The sequence below is a fragment of the Naumovozyma dairenensis genome, chromosome 5 (assembly GCF_000227115.2).
Source record: "Naumovozyma dairenensis CBS 421 chromosome 5, complete genome".
Taxonomy (NCBI): domain Eukaryota; kingdom Fungi; phylum Ascomycota; class Saccharomycetes; order Saccharomycetales; family Saccharomycetaceae; genus Naumovozyma; species Naumovozyma dairenensis.
The window spans coordinates 811,536-835,783 of record NC_016483.1 but is presented as its reverse complement, the minus strand read 5'-3'; the positions used below and the strand labels follow the sequence as shown (position 1 = coordinate 835,783).

The following is a 24,248-nucleotide window of genomic DNA, read 5'->3' as shown; positions in this document are numbered from 1 at the left end:
TTTAAATGACTTGGTTTTTGATTTAAGGAAAGGTTTCTCTGTTTCATGTTCGTTTTCGCGTCTAGTTGGAAGTGAAAAATAATGTAATATACAATATTAAATTTATGAAATATATCATAAATGAATTGGCTGAAAGATTGGTAAAACAGGACTCAATAAGAAGGTTACAAATTCTTATTCTACCACATTTTAACGTTATTGTATCTTGTCTCCTAGATAGAGGGTATCAAACTCCTATCCTAAATGCATTCGTTTACCGTGAAGAGAATTCCATCAAGGCGATTTTCAAGATCTCAGCTCATCGTTTATCACAGACTTAGGTTTCAGTTATCAAGAAGATATCAATCTACTGAACCAATTACCTTCAAAGAAACTCCAAGAATAAATCCTGTTGGTATTCAACACCTAAGTAAGTCCCTCCATGCTCAATTATTCGGTAACAAAAAGCATAGTCTCAAAGAAGAATCGATGACTACTGAAGAACGTGCAAACTTAATCAACCTTTCTAAACAATTATTAAAAAACCATGGACTTCTTGGCAAGAAAACTTCCATTTCAGAACCTATCTCTTTTGAACTCCCGAAATTACAAGGCAATTCGTTAGATGAACATTTCCAAAAACTAGGTCATTTTGCATCAGAACCATATAAGACGATGGCTCTTAATAAATTCACAACTATAATACCGAAACCTTTACAATGGGTTAGAACTCCAGGTTGGACAAGATATGAACCTAATAAAAAGCCAGAACAAGTACCGTATCCTAAAGAGACAACTATAGTGTTTGATGTAGAAACTATGTACAAACTCTCACCATATCCTACCTTAGCTACAGCAGTCTCCGATAAGGCATGGTATTCTTGGTGCTCACCATATATCTGTGATGCAGATACCACCAATGATTCTGATGAAATCAAACATTTAGTACCGTTAGGTGACAATACAACAACCCCAAGATTAATAATAGGTCATAATGTGGGTTACGATAGAGCTCGTGTCCTTGAAGAATACAATTTCAAACCTTCCAAAACATTTTTCTTGGATACACAATCATTGCATGTCGCAACCTCTGGGTTGTGTTCAAGACAAAGGCCAATGTTTGTTCAAATGAAAAAGAAGCGGAAATTACTCGAAGAAGAAGAAGCTAAAGTTGAAGAAAGCATGAGGACGACCACTGAAACTGAGGATACGGATGGGATAACTGGAATAAGTACCAGCTCCTTGAATAACTTAGAAGAGGAGGAAGATCCATGGTTAAATGTTTCTACTATGAACTCATTAAGTGATGTTGCATTATTCCATTGCGGAATCAAAATGGATAAAGAACCTCGTGATTATTTCGCATCATTGGATAAAACTATTGTAGTAGAGAATTTTCAAAAATTAATGACTTATTGTAGTGATGATGTTGATGCAACAAGCCGTGTATTTGATAAAGTGCTTCGAATGTTCTTGAAGAAATGTCCACATCCTGTTTCATTTGGAGCTCTCAGAGCTCTAAGTTCCTTCATACTTCCTACTACTGAAACTGCTTGGAATAACTATATTCAAAACGCTGAAGAATTATATCAAAATTCCAAATTAATGATAGAAAATAAAATCATAGAATCAATTGAAGAACTTGTCAAGCTGAAAGATGATTCTGAAAAATTATCACGAGTCGTACCCAAAGATCCATGGTTAAGACAATTAGACTGGACCATGAAACCTATACGTATGACGAAAAAAGGTGTACCAGTTAAAGGTCAAAAATTACCGGGGTACCCTGAGTGGTACAGAAGTTTATTTGCCAACAAAGATTCGAAAACACCACAAATAACTATAAAATCTAGAAGTATACCAATTTTCTTTAAACTATCTTGGGAAGATCATCCTGTTGTATGGACTAAAGAATCTGGATGGTGCTTCCCTGTCCATAGAGATGAATTTGAAACATTTAAATCAAAAAATTACATAATTGCTGATGAGGATTCCATTGCTCAATACAGACGTGATACTAATTCCATTAATGAGGATGGTACAAGTGATCAAATATTGTTAAAAGTTCCTCATCCCAATGGTCCAGCATTTAATTGCACTACATTACTGAGTAAACCGTACATCCATTTTTTCGAAAAAGGCGTTCTCAAATCTGATTCTGAGTTAGCTCATCAGGCATTAAATATGAATTCATCTGGATCTTATTGGATGGCAGCTAGAGAAAGAATTAAGTCTCAATTTGTTGTATCTCGAAAGGATTTCCCTGACCAATTCCAAGAGCTCAGTTCTTCATCATCAGTTGATGCTTTTAATGAACAGGATAATCTCGCTATAATATTACCAACAGTTATTCCAATGGGAACCGTTACTAGAAGAGCAGTTGAAAATACCTGGTTAACAGCATCGAACGCAAAGGGTAATAGAATTGGATCTGAGTTGAAGACCTTAATCAAAGCACCTAAAGGTTATTGTTTTGTCGGAGCAGATGTTGATAGTGAGGAATTGTGGATTGCATCACTAGTTGGTGATTCTGTTTTTAACATCCATGGTGGGACAGCCATTGGATGGATGTGTTTGGAAGGTACTAAAAATGAAGGTACAGATTTGCATACGAAAACAGCACAAATTTTAGGATGTTCACGTAATGAAGCTAAAATATTTAATTATGGGAGAATATATGGTGCTGGAGTTAAATTTGCAGGTCAATTATTGAAGAGATTTAACCCTTCACTTGGTGATGAAGAAGCTAAAGAAACAGCTATTAAATTATACGAAAATACCAAAGGTAAAACTAAAAGATCAAAAATATTTAAAAAATTTTGGTTTGGTGGTTCAGAATCTATTCTTTTCAATAAATTGGAAAGTATTGCAGAACAAGACGAGGCCAAAACTCCTGTATTAGGTTGTGGGATAACAACGTCATTGATGAAAAGAAATCTGAAATCGAATTCGTTCTTGCCATCAAGGATTAATTGGGCAATTCAATCATCAGGTGTTGACTATCTCCATTTATTATGTTGTTCTATGACTTACTTAATTGCGAAATATAACTTGAATGCCCGATTAACGATTTCCATTCATGATGAAATTAGATATCTTGCTTCGGAGAAAGATAAATATAAAGTGGCCATGGCATTACAAATTAGTAATATTTGGACAAGAGCGATCTTTTGTGAACAAATGGGTATTGATGATTTACCTCAAAATTGTGCTTTCTTTTCGGCTGTTGATATTGATCATGTCATGAGAAAGGAAGTGGATATGGATTGCACAACCCCCTCGAATAAAGTACCAATTCCACATGGTGAGAATTTGGATATCATTAAACTTCTTGCAAAACCTGAATCATTATTGATAGATCCGGATTCTTCGGTAGATGTCTCTCAGTTCTCTTACAAATATAGAGAGCCAGTATTTTCTGAATATAATAGAGCATATAGCAAAGATTTTTGGAAATATTTTTTAAAGATGCAAGTTCAAGATACGAAATGGAAAGTAGACAGTTTGGAGAATTCGTATTTAAAAGAGGCTACAGCGGAGTCGTTCCATAAAAATGGTTACAAGACGGAATATGGATTGTTAGACTATTTGAGAGATGTTAAAGGTAAGAAAATACGAAAGAAAAATATTATGGAAAATTCTTTCTTAACTGATTATAGTGTTGATGTACAACCAATAAAAATTGAACCAACATGTTCGGGAGAGGATTATAACATTTTACACAGTGTCGCCTTAAGTAATGACACAGGCAATATGAAATTAAAAAATATTCAAGTAAAATGAAAAGTAAATGACGACAGATCAACTTTCCGTCGATTAGCGAGCGATTTTAGTGTTAAAGAATAGTAACGACTTGTTGTTCGTTGTATAATTCTGGTATAACTATAGGCTATATCACCTATTTATTAATCTTATAGACTTTTTGATCATTATTTTTTCATGTGTTATTGTATAGAATTTATTAAACATATAATTCAGTGGCTATAATCTTCCTAAATAGAAGAAATTGTTTTTGGGTTACAAAAATATGATTACGTTTTCACCCAGCTTAGACAAAGGAACACAAAATCAACAAGGTTCTTTACATAAAAGCGAATATAAAAATAGAGAAAGATTTTCATTCTCCAAAAAGGTATAAAATCTATTTGAAAATCCTCATTGATGTATAAAAAGATAAACAGTTATTTAAAGAAGTAGTCATTAAAGTCATTACATTAAATAAGAATAGAGACAAATATATATATGTATGATATTTTATGAAGTCACAGAACCAGCTGCTCATCTATCAACAATTTGGTATCATTTGGAATGCTTTCCTTTTTTTAGTTTTTCTTTTTCTTTCAGATTATAATAAAATGGCCATAAATTTTTCCCATTTATTTTTTGGTGCCTGCCTATTTGCGTTTAACTCTTCTGTTAATTCTTCAATTTCTTCCAAGCCAGTATAGACATCAATTTTATCGATTGGACGTAGCCATGCCTTCAATAATGTTCTAGTGAAAACCTTATGTCCTATCCAAAGAACAATGAAGATTGGTAAAGTGATATATGCAGCAATGAAATCCTTAACATTCCAATTTCTTGGAATAAAGATTGCATACCCGTTTGTCAAAGTAATCAAACTAACCCAGAAAAGTGAATACCAAATAGTATATTGTTGACCCTTTGCTCTAAATGGAATTCTATGAGTAAGTTTATTATATGTGATTGCTTTACGGAATCTGATATAAGCGACACATGCACAAATCCATCCAATAAAACCAGATATAGTACTGATATTTGAGAACCAATTGAAGACGTCAGCTGTAGAAGAGGAAACATTCAAATATGCCAAACAACTTAATAATAAGGATGCTCCCACGGCAGTGTATGGAACACCAAGCTGGTTTATTCTACAGAAGATCTTTGGAGCATTCCCATTTCTTGCCATTGTTAGAAGAGATCTAGAGCTTGCAAACATATATGCATTACCTGCAGACCAAGCACTTGTTAGGATACAAAAGTTCACAATGTGAGGTACAGCTCTTATACCTGCGTTTTGGATACCAATCACGAATGGAGATGAACCAGCACCCGCTTTAGATTGTGCTAAAGCATTTTGCAATACAGGATCGTTATAAGCCACAATGACACCAATGGATAAAGAACCTAAGATATAGAAAAACATTAATCTCCAAACAAATCTCTTTGAAGCTTTTGCAATATTTCTTCTTTGATCTGCACATTCTGAACTTGTTAAACAAACTAATTCCGGACCGAGAATAACAGAAAATCCACCTTTAATGATACCTGTGTAGATGTCAAGGAAATTACCTCCACCTCCTCCAGTGATATGATGAGCAAAAGATCCTGGATTTTTCCAATATCTGAAACCTAATATACCATCAGATTTTGGACCTCCACCCCAGAATAAGATAAAGGATAAAATGATTAAACCTGTGATACAAAGAATCTTAATGGAAGCAAACCAGAATTCTGATTCACCATAAACATTTACTGGTAAGAAATTTAGAATGACAATTAATGATAGGAATATGGTAATCCAAGCACCTTTAGGAACATGTTCAGCCCAAGCCCAATATTCAATGACACCAGATGCAGCTGATACTTCTGCAGCCACTAGAATTACGAAACAATAATAATAATTCCAACTTGCTGCAAACCCTAATGAAGGATCGACATATTTATGAACTAAATGTGCTGCGGAACCAGCAGAATCAGATCCATTACCTGGTAAAAAGCAAACCATTTCACCTAATGCATTCATAATTGGATAAACAAAGGTTGAAATGATTAAATAAGAAATGAAAAGACCAGCTGGACCACAATTGGCTAAAGCGGAAGATGTCCCGACTAAAAGAGATGTTCCTATTGTACCACCAAGGGCAATCAATTGAATATGACGTGATTTCAGACCTTGTTTCAATTCACCATTACTGCTACTACGTTCTTTTCCTTGTTCCTTTTCCGCTTCATCGTCAATTGAATCTATTATCGTTGGTGAAGTTGTTTGAAGTTCATCTTGACTGTATGATTTTTCATTGTATATTATTTGTGGATTTTTTTTATTATTATCATTACTAGCGGTTGCTTCAATGTCAATATCCACATCTACTAGATCGATGCCGTTATTATTGACCTCATAATTTTCCGACTGATGATTTTCGTTCTTTCTATTCGAGAACTTTTTAATGAATGAGAATGGAGCCATGAATAATTATTTTTCTTTTTCGATCCCAATTGTTCCTTTTCTTTCTATCAAAGTGGAAAAGCAAAAAATATTCTTAGCAAAAGCAAAAATATTCTAATAGAATATATATATATAACAAGTATAATGAGCGACTGAATGAATTGATGTAAAATTGGATGCGATATATCCTTCCAATTAATATCCAAAATGGTAAATTCAGATAGTAAATATATGGTTTTGCGTTTGCTTATCTAATCAAACCTTAAAAAGAAAAATTCAGATTAGATATGAAAGAAGAAAGGCAAGAGAAAACCGGAGTTAGGAAAACAAAGAAAAGAAGATAAACATGATTGGGTGAAAAAGGATCTGATATATTACGTACTTATATAGTTCTTTTTGTTAATATTTTTTAGTCAATATTTCTTTCAACGACTACGATTTGTGTCTTCACTTCATTTCATTTCATCCACCTACGTACGTAATCTTTTGTCTCAAAAAAAATTGACCCAAAAAAATGAAGAATAATACTTCGATCATTAAATCACAAAAGTTTTTCATTTTTTTGATGAAGAACATTCTGATTCATTCCTCAAGAGACAAAATACGTAGGGAACCCACACGGCTATCGTCGGGGGCGGTGGCGAGGGGAGAGCTGACATGGAAAGCGTCACACATTACGGAGTTTTTCCGCCGTGGGGTGTGGGTGCCGTACACCTTCTTCCTTTTCTCTGAAGCTGTTGACACAGAGCCGTGGCTGGGTTCCAGAACTTTACGCATGGCTCAATGATTCAATCACGCAGAAAGATTTGGACCTTTCCCGAAAATCCGGACATCATGATTTTAAGGTATTTTTAGGACCCGTGGAGTAGGCCTGATCGGGCAACTTTTTGACAAGCTTGGCCCCATAGTTAGAAAAAAATTTGCAGGTCTTGCCTTGCCCCCAGGCAAGAAAAATTTACCCAACTTTGCCCCATCCTTGCCCCAAGGTAAGAATTATGTAAATGTGTAAGTCAAGTTCCTTCATGGCCAAGGAAGAAGGCTATATTTTGGCTGTAGGTGCTATGTACTATTTATATGTAAAAGGAAGCCAGTAGGGTTTTGTTTTATTGTTTGTTTTATTGTTTTATTTGATATATTGATAGTACGGTATATATGTATTGGTACGGAATTTGTTATTCTACTGTCATTATCAGAATTCAACATAGATTAACATAGTTTTAAAGGAACTCCATTTCATTGATATTGATGTTAGATGTAATTTACTTCTTATTGATAGTTCAGGGTTATCTATTAATATGTTCAGGTATAATATATAATAGTCAAGTATAATAGGTTCAGTTATATAATAAGCAGCTAGGATAACAAAGGGATATGGTGAATACCTAAAGGGTTCTAAGGGGTTGATCCAGGCTACATATATTCGCTCATACAGATGTGATCTTCTGGATATATATATATAGTATCTTATATGTATATTACTATAAAACTATAAAAAATATATGTCTCTCTTTTGCATATAAAGTATGGCGATTAGTACACTTTCTTGTATTTTATGCCGAAAATTACACTAAGTGAGTAAAGCAATGAAAAAACTCCAGATTGTAATTGGACTTAACTAATCTTTGTAGTTGAACTAGCTGACCAATGTAGAGCAGATCGGCAAACCTCTTAATGAGTTCCCAAATAAATGTTGTCAGTGTAGAGGGGGCTGAACAACTGATGTTCTTTAAACCTTTTAACGAAGAAGTAGCCACCTAAATGGATATAAGTAATGGTGTATCCAGCTTTTGAAAAAAAGTTCTTGCCCTGGGTTTACCCCAATATATGATCCTTCTTGCCCGTGTTTTTTCCCCCAAAATTTCGTCATGAAAAATGGCCCTTGCCCACCTCGGGCAACGGGCAAGGTTCTTGCGCGACCAGGCCTACTGTGGAGTTGTACACGGGTATGCAACACATATATAACGTCATTGATATAGGCGCCAACTATTGAATTTTTGAAGACAAAAGAGACAAAAGGAGAAATTAACTTTCTTCCAATTGGGTCAAGAAACATGGAGTTTGTGGGGTTTTAATCCGGGGGTAAGGAAAGGGCAAACTATGAACTCCAGATTTCCTTCCCTTCCTACGGATACTCTTCTAGAGTATGCAAGATTAAGTATATCGGTGTTGCCGTTCAATTTACGTAAGACACTCAGTCAATTACGTATGTATGTGGTTGTTGTGATTAGAAAGATTACGTATGCAAAATGGTGGGACAATTTTGTAAAAGGGTCCACCTCATTATTTCCGTACATTAGAAGAAATATTTTTCCCCATCGATAACCGGAATATAGTTCCTTTTTTTGACACATCAGTGTTAATTCTTTGTTTTGTTGTTTATGTGTATGCTTTATTCCCTAAAATAACAAGAGCTCTGCTCAGTAGAAACAGGGACATAAGGAACAGAGAAAAAAGCTTAGGTGGTTTAAAGGAGAACTTTTTTGTTTTTTGCATATAGACATGAAAAAGTAGTAAAGAGCCAACCGGGAATATCCTTAGCATGAAAAACGAAATCATATAAGGATACATACGGATGGCAAGGTTCAACTTTTTCGTGTATCATGCATGATACTTATTTTGAACAAAAATAGTTGGATTTTAATTTCATAGTTATAATTCCATAGCTATGCTGGGCTAATAAACCCTTTTTCAACGATAACTATTGGTTTATTCGTAGAGCTGTCTTGATTTTCCTCCCTATTCCATCTATGAGAGGATTAGACGTAATTAGCTTCTATTTGCTAGTTCAGGGTTAACTATTAACCATGTTAACGTATAGTATATAGGTTGGTTTAACCTCAGTTACTTATTTTATATAACAAGTAGAGGGGATAATAAGGTGAATACCTGAATGGTTCTACGTTTAACCAAACTCTCTGAAATGGCTTCGGTTGCGAAGTTAGCTATCATTAGTAGTTCTTACAAGGACCGTCAAGCTCAGAGTGTCACATATGTGGGCTATATACTGTAATACTTTACTCGTGCTTCTGGTATTCTGCTAATAATATCCCATCCTTAAGTCTATTAACCTAGATATAGTTCAGAGCAACTAAATCAACTTTACACGTTAAGTTTTCTTAACAAGTGTTTTATGTGATAGCGCCCCTAGTAGAAGTGTTCCAAATATGAAAAATGTTGAAGATAAAATCGAAGAGGAAAACACCATTTTACATAAAAAGTTTCTATTAATGTTTACTTGTATCAAACGGCAAAAGGATACTATTAGAAAGGGTGAAAAACTGCACGTTACGAAAGCTCATATCTAACACCTACATGAATAAACATCCAAATGAGTTGGCTGTGATCACTTTAACAGATAAGATAACTGTGTTAAATGAAACTAGCTCTTCATATTCCAAAAATCATGACTATAAACTTTTAGAATCCAATGTGGAAGAGATAACTGTTATTATAAACTCATTCCAAAATGATCCATCTATCTTAGAGAAAAAGCTTCACATTATTGTCCCAGTTTTATTGGACGAATTCTTTGAAGAAACTAAAGATATTACTATAAAGATTTTCAAGTCCAAGATTTTCTATAACTTATCCAAAGTTACCTCTTTGAAAGCAACATCAAAGTTTTTAACCACAAATGTTTTTCTTTTGCCTCTCATAATGAATGATCTAAAATCTTTAGGAAAGTCAACTGAAAATCGAATTGTGGATATTTGGTATTTACATTATTTATTATTAGCATCTTTAAACACTGTAGTACAATCACCATTTGATTTCAAAGATAATTATGCCGAAATTATTGAAGCTATCAATTCATTCAAAAATAATCAATTGTTTATCACCATACTCTGTCAAATACGGGCACAATTATATTTCAAAAATAAAGAAAAGTCTAAACATGATATTGAAAAGGTTACTTCTAATCCAGAACAAAACGAAGACCTTTTGACGTTGAATTACTACTTAAAGCTACTAATTGTAAATGCTAAATCGATAGACATCGAGGAATTGGAACAATTTTTTCTCACAGTTTTATCAATGGAAAAGTTAACTTGCTTCATATTGAATTCAGCATCAGCATCAGCATCCTCTTCTTCTTCTAATAGAATGAATATCTTAAACAAATTACTTCCAAAATTGTTTATATTGAACGGGTATTTTGAAAATTGGGACGCTTTAGAACAGATCATCTCGTGGTACTTATCGCATTTTTCGAATCAATCAACGGATACACGTTTCATTATCGCACACTCATTCAAGAAGATTCTAAATACGTTATGTAACGAATTAAAAGAGGTGGAAATGGCACAAGATATCTTAATCAATGATATCATCCTTACTACAGCTTCTTTACTGAAGGAAAAGTCATGGGATATGATAGATATTGACTTTTTGCACACAAATTTATTGATTATTGCAGAATCGATTAAATATATCGCCAATTCATTAACATCAACATATCTACTTACTATCTCAAATGAAATTATACCGAAGAGTTTAACTTTTCAACAATTACAACTTAAGTCAATCAAAGGGAATCAAATCAAAGACGCTACAAACTTTATTTGCTGGTCTCTAGCAAGAAGTAGATCTACAATCCCTATTCCTGTACTTGATTCTGTCTTCTTGAATTTGTTAACTTGCTCATTATTTGATCATGCATATATCATAAGAAAATCCTCAACTGCTGCATTACAAGAATTATTAGGAAGATATGGTACTAAAATATTAGATCATCCAACCATAATGAAAATAATAGAATTACCCATCAATGATATTGATCATTCATACTCAGAAAACATCATCACTTTATATTCTATTTTTAATGTTAAATTCCCGGAATATTGGGATTTCATCATAAGCTGGCTTTTCGATACCAACATATTCGGAACGAATTTTAATCTTGGTTCTGTTAAATTGACCGCTAAATCCTTCACTTCTCTTTCAAATCATGTTGATACTGCTCACCTCGTTGCCTCTTCGAATTTCAATGCAAAGCTTTTTCAAAGAATTCAGCAGTTCATAAAGGCAGGGAAATCTTCTAAAGATAGATATCAGCTTCAATTAGATTCAGCGAAAATCGTTTACTTACTCATAGAATTGATTCTTCGTACAAAAATTGCACAAGACAAAGACGTCCTTCAAAAATATAGGAACTTCCTTGATGAACTCATTACAAACTTCAAAGCATTTGACATTTTTAAACGTCACAGAAATATAAATTCCAATAGATTATTCCAATATACAGTAATTTTGAAAATATTCATTTATCATTTTGCATCAAATTATGAACAGACATTGAAATTTACAAAAGACGACTGTTATAGATTTTTCTCAATTGTGAAATCAATACCTACTAGAGACCCATTGGTTTTCAAAGAATTTGATAACCTAACGAAGCAAGTAATTTCTGTATTATCAGATTCTATCCGTTCTAAATTTGAAAATAATGAAGTTGCAGAATTATTCTGGAAAGAGTATGAAAAACAGATAAAGTCAAATAACCTTATAGTTTGTTCTTCTCTACCTAAATTAGAACCAAGACACTTTTCTGAAATTTTTTATAAACAATTGCAGACTCTTTCATGCCAATCGAAATCTAAAATAATTGATTCGTTGACAGCTGATACTACTAAGTTCCAACTTTTAATAACTTCTGGTCTCTTACATGAAAATTCACTCCTTGATTTCTTGAATGATTATACGATCACAGAACAAGGTGATGTGGGCCGGTTAGTACGAACCAGTGCGTGCGAGTTAATATCTAAAAACAAAAACATATTACTATCTGGTAGTACTACTGATCTTAGAATAATTTCAAAACTAATTCCCTCCTTAATTCGGATATCTACGGAACCAGCCACAGAACTGAAGAAATTAGCGTTCACCCTCCTCTCGGACATCTTCAAATCCTCCAATGATGATTCAAAAAGCATTCATTGTCAACTACTGACTTTTTATGATGAAGAGTATATAAAAGATAATACAATTTATATGAGGAATTTCTGGAAAGGATACATGATGACACTTGGTGCCGTTCATGCTACAGACGAAGATCTAACAGAATCATTAAATGAGTTTATACGATTCTACAATAATCGAACTTCTAATGATGAAAAATTAGAACTTTGTAATGAACTAATTAAGATTATACCGAGAGCTACTGAACTAACTCAAGAAAATTTGAAATTTACCATAATTTCATTGAATTTTTGGGAACGTTTGTTTCAATCTGGGATCCGTTGGCCATTTGAATTCAATATCAAAGGTGTTTACGCAAAATTATACAATTTGCACTTGGTAGAAATACATAGCGATGATGGCATGTTGATGTTGAAGTTAGGCGTCTTGAGATTATTTCCACATTTATGTGTTGTCTATCAGGACATTAATAATGATAATCCAGATTTGGTCGTGCCATTTGTTAATACCATTATTAAAAGATTATTGGTATTAATCCAGAGAAAATCCACTACAGATTCTACTAACTCAATCAAAAAGAAAAGAATAAGTGAAATGATTAAACGATCAAGTATAGAGAGCTTGTTACAAATTTTATTAGAATTTGAGATGTATCATGAGTTAAAGGTAGTAAAAAGTGCATGCAAAAGCGATGATGTTTCTAAAAGCATATGGACTGATGACACACTCCCCGAGCAAATATTGTTAAAAGACAATTGCGTGAAGAATATTTAGTCTATAGAATACATATTTAATGTGGTTGGAAAGAGAGTATATGCTTTATTCACAAGTTTTTGCCTGTCTTTCAGCTGCTTTACTTTTTAAAGTCTGTAAAATATCTTTTAGTCGTTGACTATTACCTTTATCTATTGAGAAAAAATAAGATCCACCTTCATGTTTCTTTTCTATATCAAGTAATTCATGTAAGTCAAGCGTATCGGTGACAGGGCCCGATACTTGTAGTAATACAGTCTCTATTTGGACAGCGGTAAGGTTTTCTGTTTGGTTATTATTAATTTTAGTATTGTTAGAGACTAAAGTCTCTAAATGGTTTGGAATACAAGTATTCTCACATATCCTTGATAATTCATTATGATAATAATTCAGTAAAAGCGAATCAGATTTAGTATATATTGTAACATCTTGGGGGAAAGTTTTCCAGATACTTTTCAAATCTTGTTCAGAGAAATAGAAGGAATCTAATTCATTCTGTTTGATCCAGTTAAATAAATGAAATAGCGATAATCTATTAGCGGACGGATTAACGGCCATCGATCGAAGAAGTGAATGATAAAGTTGATTTAGTATTACAGTTCTATTTTCTTGAAAGGATAACAATAAAGTCGGTAAATTTAATTGATAGGTTATATGCTCGAGAAATAGTAGCATGAACCCCAAAGAACGGTCAGAAGCTACATGTGATATGATCAAATTCATTATGAAGTTTTTCGTGTTTTGCGTTATTGCAGAAGAACGTAGTGTGGGTAACAAAGAATGAAAGAAGTCCTCCCACCCTTTTAGATTTGTGTAAAGTGGCGGTAATTTACATTGTAAGAATCTCAGCTCTGATTCATTTGATTCTAATTTGTGATGATAATCGTTTAATATGGGAATCAATTGGAGTAATGATTTTTCACTACAGTTTAATTTTATAGCGTCTACTAAAGATATTTCCGAATCAGAATAATCTGGGAACAAAATTTTCAAACGGTAAAGAAATTTATAAGATCCATATTTTTCAATCATCTCAAGTATCACGTTATAATCATGGTCTAGCATTTTATAATTCCAATCTCTTGTCAATTTATCAAAAAACTGAATACAAGTTTCCTCCATATTATTTGATAATAATCGATTCGTTACATGAACTATTATACTACTAAAAGACTTTATATCAGATTCGGCTTGTAAGTTAACTTCAGTATTTTCAAATGATGATAACATACTAATATAATTTTTCAGTTTAAAAATTTGATACGTCTTTTCATAGAATGACAATATTGCAAAATAATATGAAAGATTGTCTGTTCCATTCCGAATATATTTTTTTAAAACATAATGGAGCCTTGCAAAGGACTTCGATTTAATGATGATGGATAAACAATTTTTGAAAAACTTGGTATTTTCCAAAAGACTATTTGGTACGGTATCCGTTGTTGCAATAGTGATGATCGGACGAGTTGTCACTGCTTGCTGCGACTCCATTATAATTTCATAGTATTCTCTTAGTAACTTCATTGCAAGTTTGGCTAAGATATCGTTATTACTTGAATCATCTTCTAATCTTAACGATTGTCTATAAAGCATCTTGGACAATTCATTGTACAATTCTAATGGAGCACGATTATTAGTTAATCGAACCGCTTTCCCATTTTGAGAGATCCAATTGATTCTCTCAGTAGAATTTAATCTATTCAGTAAGATAAAATAAGATCGTGTCTGGTCTGATGAACGCAATATTTGTAAAGTCCTCAAAATTTGGGGCAAATTCAATGTAATTGTATTTTTTGAACCCGTCTTCTTTAAATATCCACGATATTTTGTAAATGATTCATGAATCCATTTATCTGTAGGGGAAAGGATGCTTGCAGATTTGTCTCTCGGTGAAATATTATTTTCAGTTGTTATATTCTCACCTGTTATTATTGGTGAAGTTGCTCTATTTTTTGAAGCATTATTAAGGACATCATTGACTATACTAGTAATATTAGAAGATATCGATCTTTTCCAAGCATTCGTGGCAGCTCTAACTGGAAATATGGTCATATGGTACTATCGATAACATAGACTCACTTTGTATGATAGATCTTTACATCAAATAATGTTTCGATTAATTAAGTTTTTATCATGTCTTTAAAATACTTATATCGTCAAGATAATTGATACGCCGCGAGATATACTATAAGTCAAGCCCCCCAAGTATTTGAATGAAATGGTCAAAAAGAAGAGTATTGAAATAATGATGGAAATAAGATTCTTATAATTCTATATTTCTATATATTTTTAAATAACAAAAAAAAAAATGAAAAAGAGCAAGAACAATTGTGTATGCTATTGATCATGACCAAAAAAACTATAATAAGCCTCCGGCGCCATGCTGTTGCTGTGGTTGTTGCTGATGATTGTTTTGACGTCGTTGAGATGATTGTTGATAGTTATTACGTGACATTCTTTCCTGAAGATGTTGTAATTGCAATTGGTGATGTTGTTGTCCCAATTGCGATCGATGATCACCTTCTTGCAAGTGATGGTGATGCTGCTGCCCTTGAGTTTCTCCGAGTTGCTGGTGCTGATGTTGTTGTTGCTGTTGTTGTTGTATTTGGCGATGCTGGAGGTGACGTTGGTTCTGTTGTTGTTGAGCTTGAAGTTGACTTCGAACGTGGCGTTCATGTTCACCTTGATTTAGATTTGAATTTGAATTTGAATTTGGATTATGCCTCGGTATCATTAGTCCGTCGTCCTGAATATTTTGATCTTGTTCTTGGATATCTCCATCGACGTTATTAGAAGATATTTTTCTTCTTTTCTTTCTCTCATCAATCTCATTAGATGCTAAAGATATCGCATTTTCTAAATTCCTGTGCATACGATCTCGATCTCGATCTCGATCTCTTCCTACAACATCAAGTACAAATCTAAATATGTCTTTAAGAACGGACACCTTAATAAATTCTTCGTTAATATCAGAGCTATTGGTAGGATTTATTTGGGCTAACGAACGATTACTTGTGGCATTGTGACTGGTATTATTAACGTTACGGTGGCTACTGTTATGCGTATCACCATTGAAATTGTTTGTGATGGCGGAATAAGAAGCTTGGTGGTGTTCATTAACGATATTGTTTATATGGTTAGCCGTAGTAGTAGTGGTATTATTTGCATTAGAATTAGTTAATAGGTTCATTTCTACTGCACCCATAGTTTCCAATCTTCTTTTCTTGACAGCATTATCTATGGAATTTTTCATTTCCATATTTCTAATAGCGGTATTTAGATCCGGTTTCTTTTCACAAATGATACCATGTTTATTTCCCTTCCCTGTCAAATGATTTTTTAGTGGATTTAATTTATAACGATAATCACTTAATCTGAAATAATAGACCTTTTTACATTGTAGACACTTCCAATAATTTAGTGATTTATTATGTAAGAAGAATGATAAAATGGCTTGTCCGTCTGCACCCCTTCTTGATGAATCAAGAGCTTTCCATGGTATATCAGGTGGTGTATTTTCCACTGGGATTAAGTGGTATACTTTTGGATATACATTGGTAGTAGTCATTGATGAAGTCGGTGAAGATGGTGAAGACAGGAGTTGTGATGGAGACGACGAAGAGGACGATAGCGATGTATGTTGAGCTAAGCCAGCAGCATCCGGAACTACTACACCAGTATTATTGTTATTATTACCATTGCTATTATCCAACATATGATGATGATGCTGATCATGAAGAGTGTTGGTATTAATATTCTTACCAGGCATTATGTATTCGATGGATGGCTTTTTTATTCCTTGGACTCTTTTTTGTAAATTCACGCTTTTTTGGTCAAATTATAATTACTTTAAGGACTTATTACAGGCTATATATATATATATATTTGAAGCATCCTCAATGCCAATTTTTAATTAGTTCGAGTTAAAACGAAAGGTTATGAACCTTTATACATATTTCAATGTTTCCTTTTAATTGTATTGATGAGATGACATAAGCGCGCCATGGTTTTTCTCTCGTCTTTTTTCGATGTCACAAATTCCAGAAAGTATATACATACATATGGATAAGTTCACTACATTAATCAACAACGGAGATATATTTATAAACAAAAAGATGGACGGTTTTTACATTCCCTCAATTTTTGTCTAAACTTTCTTGGCTTTTCGCTTTTTTTTTTATTGCATCTCAGGATCTCTAGCTTCAATATTAACGCTTTTTGGTAATTTCCTTTTCCAATCATTCGACGATGGTAACGGTTCATTTAAACTCATATTTTTTAATGTTTGCAATGGCAGTACAGATAATATTTTCTTTTGATAAATCTTTTCCAAATAACCAGAATGGTTACTTATCCAAGAATGATTTAAACTTTGAAAACTATCGAATCTTTCATTCGCGTCAATTTTCAAAAGATTTCTAACGAAATCCTTTGCATTTTCATGTATATGGTCCCAATGTTTTATACTGAAATCCAATTTCCCATTTCTGACATTTTGAATTATTGAGTTTTCTGTACCATCACCATAAAATGGTGATATACCGGTCAACATGATATGTGTGACGACGCCTAATGACCATAGATCACATTTATACGTATAACCGTTTTTATATTGTTCAATGGTATTTGCTCTTGAACATGTTTGATTAAGGAAAGATCTTGAGCTTGATAATAATTCATGGTGTGACTTTGAGTTTGGGTGAGGATGCCGTGTTTTGAACCCAACTTCAGGAGCACAATATTCTGGAGTGCCCACGATAGTATTCATTCTTGAATTTCTTTTCAATTTGGAGATATCTTTAGCAATACCAAAATCAGCCAGTACAATTCTTGTACACGGTTCTGGTGAGCATAAAAGAATGTTGTCTAATTTTAAATCTCTATGGACAATTCCTTGGTTGTGTAGATAACTTAGAGCTTTTAAAATTTGATAGACAAGTATTAAGGATTCAGTTTCTGTTATTGAAGTTAGACAATCACCTTTAGCTAAATATGAGAACAAATCTCCTCCAGGGATCAAATCTTGGAAAAGGTATAAGTTATCATTAATGATGTCGGAGAATGTATAATGAATCTTAATGATGTTTGGATGGTTTAGTTTCAACAGTATTTTAGCTTCTTTATCAACGTTATTTTTTTTTAATTTAACAATTTTCACAGCGTAGTTCCTTGGGGAATATATGATTTTTCCTGTTGGTTTTGAATTTATATTATCATTCAAATTTTTCTTGAAAGCTACTAAGACATTACCGAAAGTACCATTCCCGATGATCTTTGGAGAAATTTCCCAATTTTTATTAATTATTTTCTTGATGTTTAAAGCATCGAAGATAGTTCTTTCAACATTTTTCAAAAAACATTTATCTTCCAAATTTAAAGACTTAAATTTGAAATAAGAATGGGGATTCCCTTCTTCTTGGAATAAATTGATCATTGAAGTTGATAAAGTATTAAATGTAGACGACAATTCAATAATATCATTATCATTTAAAAGGTAAGCAACGTTTCTTTCCAATCTTTTAGAATTCACGAATGTACCATTTAATGACAAATCTTTGATGTAACACATTGGTATACTTTTCTCATCAAACAAGATAGCCCAAATGATACAATGGATTGATGAAACAGATGGGTCGTTTAAAAGGAAATCAACCTCTTTGGTATTTCTTCCAATCTTTAATGTTTTATGTTTACAAATTTTCAGAATCGAGATCTTTTCGCCACCTTGCTGTTGTTCTTGTTGTTGTGGAAAACTGGAATCATCATTAGAAAGAATGCTCTCATTGATAGAATCGCCACTTCCCAGTTCTTCAGTAGTTATTCCATGTAATGTAGTCGAATGTTCAATGTTATATTCAGGTGTTTTATTTCCTTGATTATTCTCGTTTCTTTGCCATACTTCCAAAAATCCCAAAGAAGGTTCAGACATATTTTTTCTTCCACTTTTCCTTATGAAATATTAGAAGATATATCTCCTGTTGATAATCAATGTAAATTGTTACTTGTTCTGTCCTTACAGTATTGACTAGAGTATAAGTTTCTTGTAAATGTATAGAACTCCCATATAGCTTATAGCTTACATTTAAATATGACAGACAAGTTTAGCCGCCCAGCCCTTACTTCCCAGCCTACTCCGATGGCGGCAATAATTTCCCCTTTCAGACACCAGACGCGGGTGATTCCATCCAACGACAATGACGCTAACAAAGGAATTATTATTTTTATAGACTATACTACTTACTGGGAATAAGCATCAAAGTTTTTAAAATCTGGTACGGTATTGGTATTTACATCCTCAATCTGGGGTTGTTCAGGAACCTACTTCGTTGCTTCGCTTGTAATCTGGTTATTATATTATTTTAAAGACCCTGCACCCCCGAACCTTGAGTTATCCTTCATTTTTATATTCAGTGTCGCTGTCACTGTCACATTCAAAGACGGTACTATTCATTGTAGTGAAATATATTGATCCGACTGAAACCTCCAAAAAGCCAAACTTAACTACAATCCACGTGCATATGCATTACGTATGCTAGTTCCTATATCATTGGATAGATCACCGATCAAAAAGCGTACCCCAAGATGTTCTCATATTGGAAACATTAATTTGCAAGATATAATGTAATGGTCTCTTGAATACTAAGAGGTAATAGGTAATATACACCATCTTGTGTAGATTACCTTATATATATATATATGTATCTATACTATATATATATAGATGGTATGTATTATGTGTTCAGTGATAGACAAAGGGTTCATCAGGACATGTTAGGGTTACTGGAATATAAACCTATCATATACCCCAGCCCTAACTCCCCGCAGTTAATTTACAAAGACTTACTTAACTATTAACCTCTATTACTTGTAATACAATAAAGTGCTTGGAATACAATAAGAAGACTGAAGAGCACATTACATCAACTCTTAGAGAATAGGAAAAAAAATCATTACATTACATTTTTATATTACTCCAGTTCTCTCTTAGCCAGAAAACATATCCACACACACATACACATACATTGCCAAGAAGAAACAAGCTTGCTGAACAACAAAATGTCGACACCTTTGACTCCACTACACCCTGACGCTAATGAACAATTAGATATAAACAGTATAAACGAACTTAATGATGATGACATAAATGACTTGGACTTGAATCCGGATTTAGATAATCTAACAGATACCACTTCTAACAACAATACAGAATCTATAAATCCATCACCAAGTCCCTTACAAACAACCCCAATAAAGACTACGACAACAACATCTAAGAGACCCTTGACGTTCACAGAAGATGATGAAATATTCGATGATGTAGACGACTTCAAACCAAGAATCAACATTGGCTCTCCCTTCTCATCAAACGTATCCTTACCTATCCATCAACAACAACAGAACGCCACACCATCTCATAATAACGGTATCGTACCGAAATCAAAACCAAAACCAAGAAGACTTTCCATGTCACAACAATCCAGATTCATAATGTATTGTGATAACGAACTAATGCAAATCCAAAGGAAATTTGTTCAATCACAAGGTCTAAACTCAGAAAATGGTTACGAAAGTTTGGTCCCCCTCTTAAAAGACCTGAAAACATTAGTAGATTTCATTTGGTACTCCATCGATAATTCAAACCCTCATACAGATTATTTATTAAAAACACCTCGTTCTAATGAATATATCCCTTCTTCTCCTGAAGATAATAATAACAACTCGGCTAAAATATCCACGTATTTTGGTCAAACTTCATACTTAATAAAGATAGCTGATGATTTGTTAGATTACATTGAAAAATTCAAGATATCAAATGATGATCAAGTAGTGAAAATATTCAAATTCTTATTCATATTAGATAAAATCTTTATAAGGCTATTGAATGGTCAAATTCCAGGGGGGCATAAAATGAATTTGACTGATGCAGTGAGATTATGCGGTATAGCGGAAAGGACAAGAATGAAATTACCAATCTTTTTCGAATCACAAAATATTCATGGATATCATTATGAAGTTAGTAAGATTTATGAAGAAACTTTGGATAAGTGTGGAAATTGAATCTCGTATTTCATCCCTCTCTCTTCCCTATATATATGTATATGTATATATGGTCTAATTGTAATTAAAATATCTAAGATTATGAATCATATACTTTTCCTTTCGACATGCAATGTTTAGTTATTTACTCACATTCATTTGTTGTTCGAATGGATTCACGTTTTGATTAGACATTTTAACTTGAGGAGTCAATAAAGGAACATGAGAATCCTTCGTAATAGGTATTTGTTGTTGCTGTAATTGTGCTTGCGCTTGTGTATTACTATACATCTGTGTTTGATTATGACCCTGGCCTTGTGCTTGGGCTGGAGCTTGCGATTGTGATTGTGCCTGAGCTTGTGCCTGTGTCTGCGCATTCATGGAAACAACTTTATATGAACTCAAATCCAAAATAACAGTAACATCCTTAGTAATCTTTGCTAATGAAGCTAGATTTGGTCGTATATCATTCAAATGTGGTAATTCAGTCATTAAGATTTTAGCATTTGCTAAAATGGAAATAATTGATTTTAGAAAAGAATTAATATTTTCCCACGTCTTCAATTTCTCAACATTGGTTAAATATTTTTCTGCCACATTGGGATCTTTACTAAGTAGTAAGTTTAACCTACCATGTAATACCTTCGATAGTTCCATCGCTTGCCAACATGTATCTGTTAAATCTTTAATCTTCGTAGCTAGTAAATCTGTCAAGATCTGTTGACCAGTGGAACTTGCAAGAGCAACTTTTGAGATCTCAGCGGTCAATTGATTGTAAACGACATTGACTGTCTTTACTACGAGAAGTAACGTTTGATATAAATTCAAATCAACATCTTCTTCGGATGATGATATCGGCGTCACAGTAGTGGTAGTAGTTGTTGTAGTGGTGGTAGTATTGGTAGTGACAGACGCAGTGGGGATTTGTGTATTTGCAATAGCAGGTACATGCACCGTCGTTGTTGCAGTTGTACCAGGCCCGGCACTAACCATGCTGGTGGTGGACGCTGTACTGGCATTCATCCTTGGAGGAGAATTCGCATTTGGATTCGTATTCGCAGTGTTAAAGAATGTACCACTGATTGCACTGTTTATAATTGGATTCGATTTAGATCTAGCTGTAGGTGGCGATGTAGACAATTGTTGTTGTTGTTGTTGTTGTTGTTGTTGAACTCCGCCGATGGCAATACTATTATTCGACAATTCATTCTTACCTTTCAATATCAAACTGGGTCTTGGTGAACGCTGTCCCATTTTCTTAGGTGATTCTTCCAATGATTGCGAAGTTATTACAGAAGGTGATGGTGATGGCGATTCATCTCCTAAAATACTATGGTTTCTATGCAGAGGGGCACTCGTAGAATGTGCCCAAAATATGTTACTATTGTTTTTCGAACCATTCGGTGATGATGATGATTTTATTGCAACTGAACCTACAGCAGTACTGGTTTGCTTCATTACATTTGCTGGAGTAGTTGCTATATTCCCTGCCATAGTATTTAATGATTGAGTTAAGATAGAACTTGGAGTACTTTCAATAGAAGTGGATGGATTGCTAACAATTCTATTTTGTAACGTATTACTTCTTGTTCTTGATTTGTAATTCACTGTACCAGTGTTACTGCTACCATTACTAGTAGTGCTGTTAGCACTGTTGCTACTACGATGGCCAGCATGGAATGATATTATAGACGAGTCCTTTTGAGTAATGGATTTTTTCTTGGTAGCTTTCGGCTTTTCAGAACTAATGAACGTCCATGCGTTATACATTTCTGTATAAGAGCATAACAGAGTCATATAAAACATTCTAACAAAACATAAATCATCATTTTCGAAAAATGTTTCAAAGTTTTTTCGGAGTAAAGCAATAATCTTCTTAAATATAGAAATTATGATCATGCATAATTTTATTAAAGCTTCATCTTGTGGATTTTCATCATTTTCAGCTTGTTGTAAAACTTCCACTAAATTATCAATATGAGATCTAACTGAATATAACAAAGATACAATATCGACAGCAATAGCATTTTCTTTACAGAATGAAGCAATTCTCCGTATAGATTGTTGACACTCTGTGAAACTAAATAAAAGTTTCCTACAGGAAAGAACAAGCTCCGCATGTGGGATCTTATGTTCCTCATTAGTTGAATTTTCTTCTGGTAATATTGACAATCTTTTAAAATAATCATTATATTTAGAATGATTGTATAGTTCCGAATTGAATAATGAAGTATTAGATTCGTTGTTGGAGTTATTTACAGCTTCAGAAGCCTCTATTATGTTCGTTGTGTTATTGTTACCATTACTATTATTATTTGTGCTCGTTGGAGTAGTACCATAGCTATTGTTTGCCACTACACCGTTAGATAAAGATATCGACGACCCGGAAGTGTTAACCATTGAATTCGAGGAATTTAAACTATTAATAAAACCCATTCTCTTGGAAGCTTTAGACATTTTTGCTTCTTGCACATGATCCTTTAAATACCTTCGTATAGCTATGGCCCAATATTCTTCTCTCGTTATGTTGTTTGTCAATGGTGTATATGATTGTACGGCTTCTAATTCTTCTTGAGGTATTGAATTTTGATCAATCTCTAAGACTGATAGGTTTTCTAAGTATATTATGGACTTCAGTGAGTATATCGTTGAGATATCATTATTCTTCAAAGATAGAACTTTTAAATTTTGTTTCCATAGAGTGGAGATTTCTTCAGGTAAGTTCTTAATCTTATTAGAGGAAAAATCCACAATTTCTAATTGTGGGCACTGTAATATTACTGATGGAATTTCTGAGAGTGAATTTGAATGTAAATCTAAATATCGAAGGTTTTTCAGTTCATGAAAAGTAGAAGGTAATGAAGTAATATGATTTTTCCTCAATGATAATCGTTCCACTGATCGGAGAAACGAGACATCTTCGTCCGTTATTTTAGTTATTTCAAGACCAACTAGCTTGATAGTTGATTTGTTGCCGTCATTATGGGATAGCTCTTTCAGAATAAGTTGTGACAACTTCATTTTAGTTGGTTTCGGATGAGACTGAAGTCCCACTTCGCTGGATGAAGTTGTCATGAAGAAACTTTTATTTGATCTTCGAAAAGTAGGTGCTAAAAAATAGGAGTTTTGGCTGTAAATAAATGGTTTCTCAATCACTGTTTTCCTAGCCTCTTCATACGAAAGACACTGGCCTTTAATGTCTTGTTTTTAGTGATTCTTCTTAACTGACTCTAACACCGTCTACTCTAGTTATTTTGAATATTCGATTTGAATCTGACATTTTCGCATCTTGGCGGATTTTGTAGATGAGCCGTAAACAAAAGCATTATAAGACGGGTAACAGTGGTATGGGATTATCACAACTATAATA

The 24,248-nt window shown here is 33.5% G+C and overlaps 8 protein-coding genes across 8 annotated transcripts; 3 read left to right on the top strand and 5 right to left on the bottom strand.

Annotated features, from left to right (window-relative positions):
* Positions 1 to 243: 243 nt before the first annotated feature.
* On the top strand, positions 244 to 3,762 carry MIP1 (DNA-directed DNA polymerase gamma MIP1; the record flags this gene model as incomplete). The annotated part of the gene is made up of 1 exon (XM_003670393.1): positions 244 to 3,762. One exon carries the CDS (start codon positions 244 to 246, stop codon positions 3,760 to 3,762), a length of 3,519 nt encoding a protein of 1,172 aa, XP_003670441.1.
* A 562-nt stretch (positions 3,763 to 4,324) lies between these two features.
* Positions 4,325 to 6,190, bottom strand: PUT4 (proline permease PUT4; the record flags this gene model as incomplete). The annotated part of the gene is made up of 1 exon (XM_003670392.1): positions 4,325 to 6,190. The coding sequence occupies one exon, from the start codon at positions 6,188 to 6,190 to the stop codon at positions 4,325 to 4,327; it is 1,866 nt and encodes a 621-aa protein (XP_003670440.1).
* A 3,291-nt stretch (positions 6,191 to 9,481) lies between these two features.
* Positions 9,482 to 12,862, top strand: CIN1 (Cin1p; the record flags this gene model as incomplete). The annotated part of the gene is made up of 1 exon (XM_003670391.1): positions 9,482 to 12,862. One exon carries the CDS (start codon positions 9,482 to 9,484, stop codon positions 12,860 to 12,862), a length of 3,381 nt encoding a protein of 1,126 aa, XP_003670439.1.
* Positions 12,863 to 12,907: 45 nt separating this feature from the next.
* MNE1 (Mne1p) lies at positions 12,908 to 14,893 on the bottom strand (the record flags this gene model as incomplete). Its single annotated transcript, XM_003670390.1, has 1 exon — positions 12,908 to 14,893. One exon carries the CDS (start codon positions 14,891 to 14,893, stop codon positions 12,908 to 12,910), a length of 1,986 nt encoding a protein of 661 aa, XP_003670438.1.
* A 307-nt stretch (positions 14,894 to 15,200) lies between these two features.
* On the bottom strand, positions 15,201 to 16,610 carry NDAI0E03770 (uncharacterized protein; the record flags this gene model as incomplete). Its single annotated transcript, XM_003670389.1, has 1 exon — positions 15,201 to 16,610. One exon carries the CDS (start codon positions 16,608 to 16,610, stop codon positions 15,201 to 15,203), a length of 1,410 nt encoding a protein of 469 aa, XP_003670437.1.
* Positions 16,611 to 17,018: 408 nt separating this feature from the next.
* MEK1 (serine/threonine protein kinase MEK1) lies at positions 17,019 to 18,770 on the bottom strand (the record flags this gene model as incomplete). The annotated part of the gene is made up of 1 exon (XM_003670388.1): positions 17,019 to 18,770. The coding sequence occupies one exon, from the start codon at positions 18,768 to 18,770 to the stop codon at positions 17,019 to 17,021; it is 1,752 nt and encodes a 583-aa protein (XP_003670436.1).
* Positions 18,771 to 19,897: 1,127 nt separating this feature from the next.
* TFB6 (TFIIH complex subunit TFB6) lies at positions 19,898 to 20,899 on the top strand (the record flags this gene model as incomplete). Its single annotated transcript, XM_003670387.1, has 1 exon — positions 19,898 to 20,899. The coding sequence occupies one exon, from the start codon at positions 19,898 to 19,900 to the stop codon at positions 20,897 to 20,899; it is 1,002 nt and encodes a 333-aa protein (XP_003670435.1).
* A 120-nt stretch (positions 20,900 to 21,019) lies between these two features.
* On the bottom strand, positions 21,020 to 23,953 carry SOG2 (Sog2p; the record flags this gene model as incomplete). Its single annotated transcript, XM_003670386.1, has 1 exon — positions 21,020 to 23,953. One exon carries the CDS (start codon positions 23,951 to 23,953, stop codon positions 21,020 to 21,022), a length of 2,934 nt encoding a protein of 977 aa, XP_003670434.1.
* Positions 23,954 to 24,248: the final 295 nt, after the last annotated feature.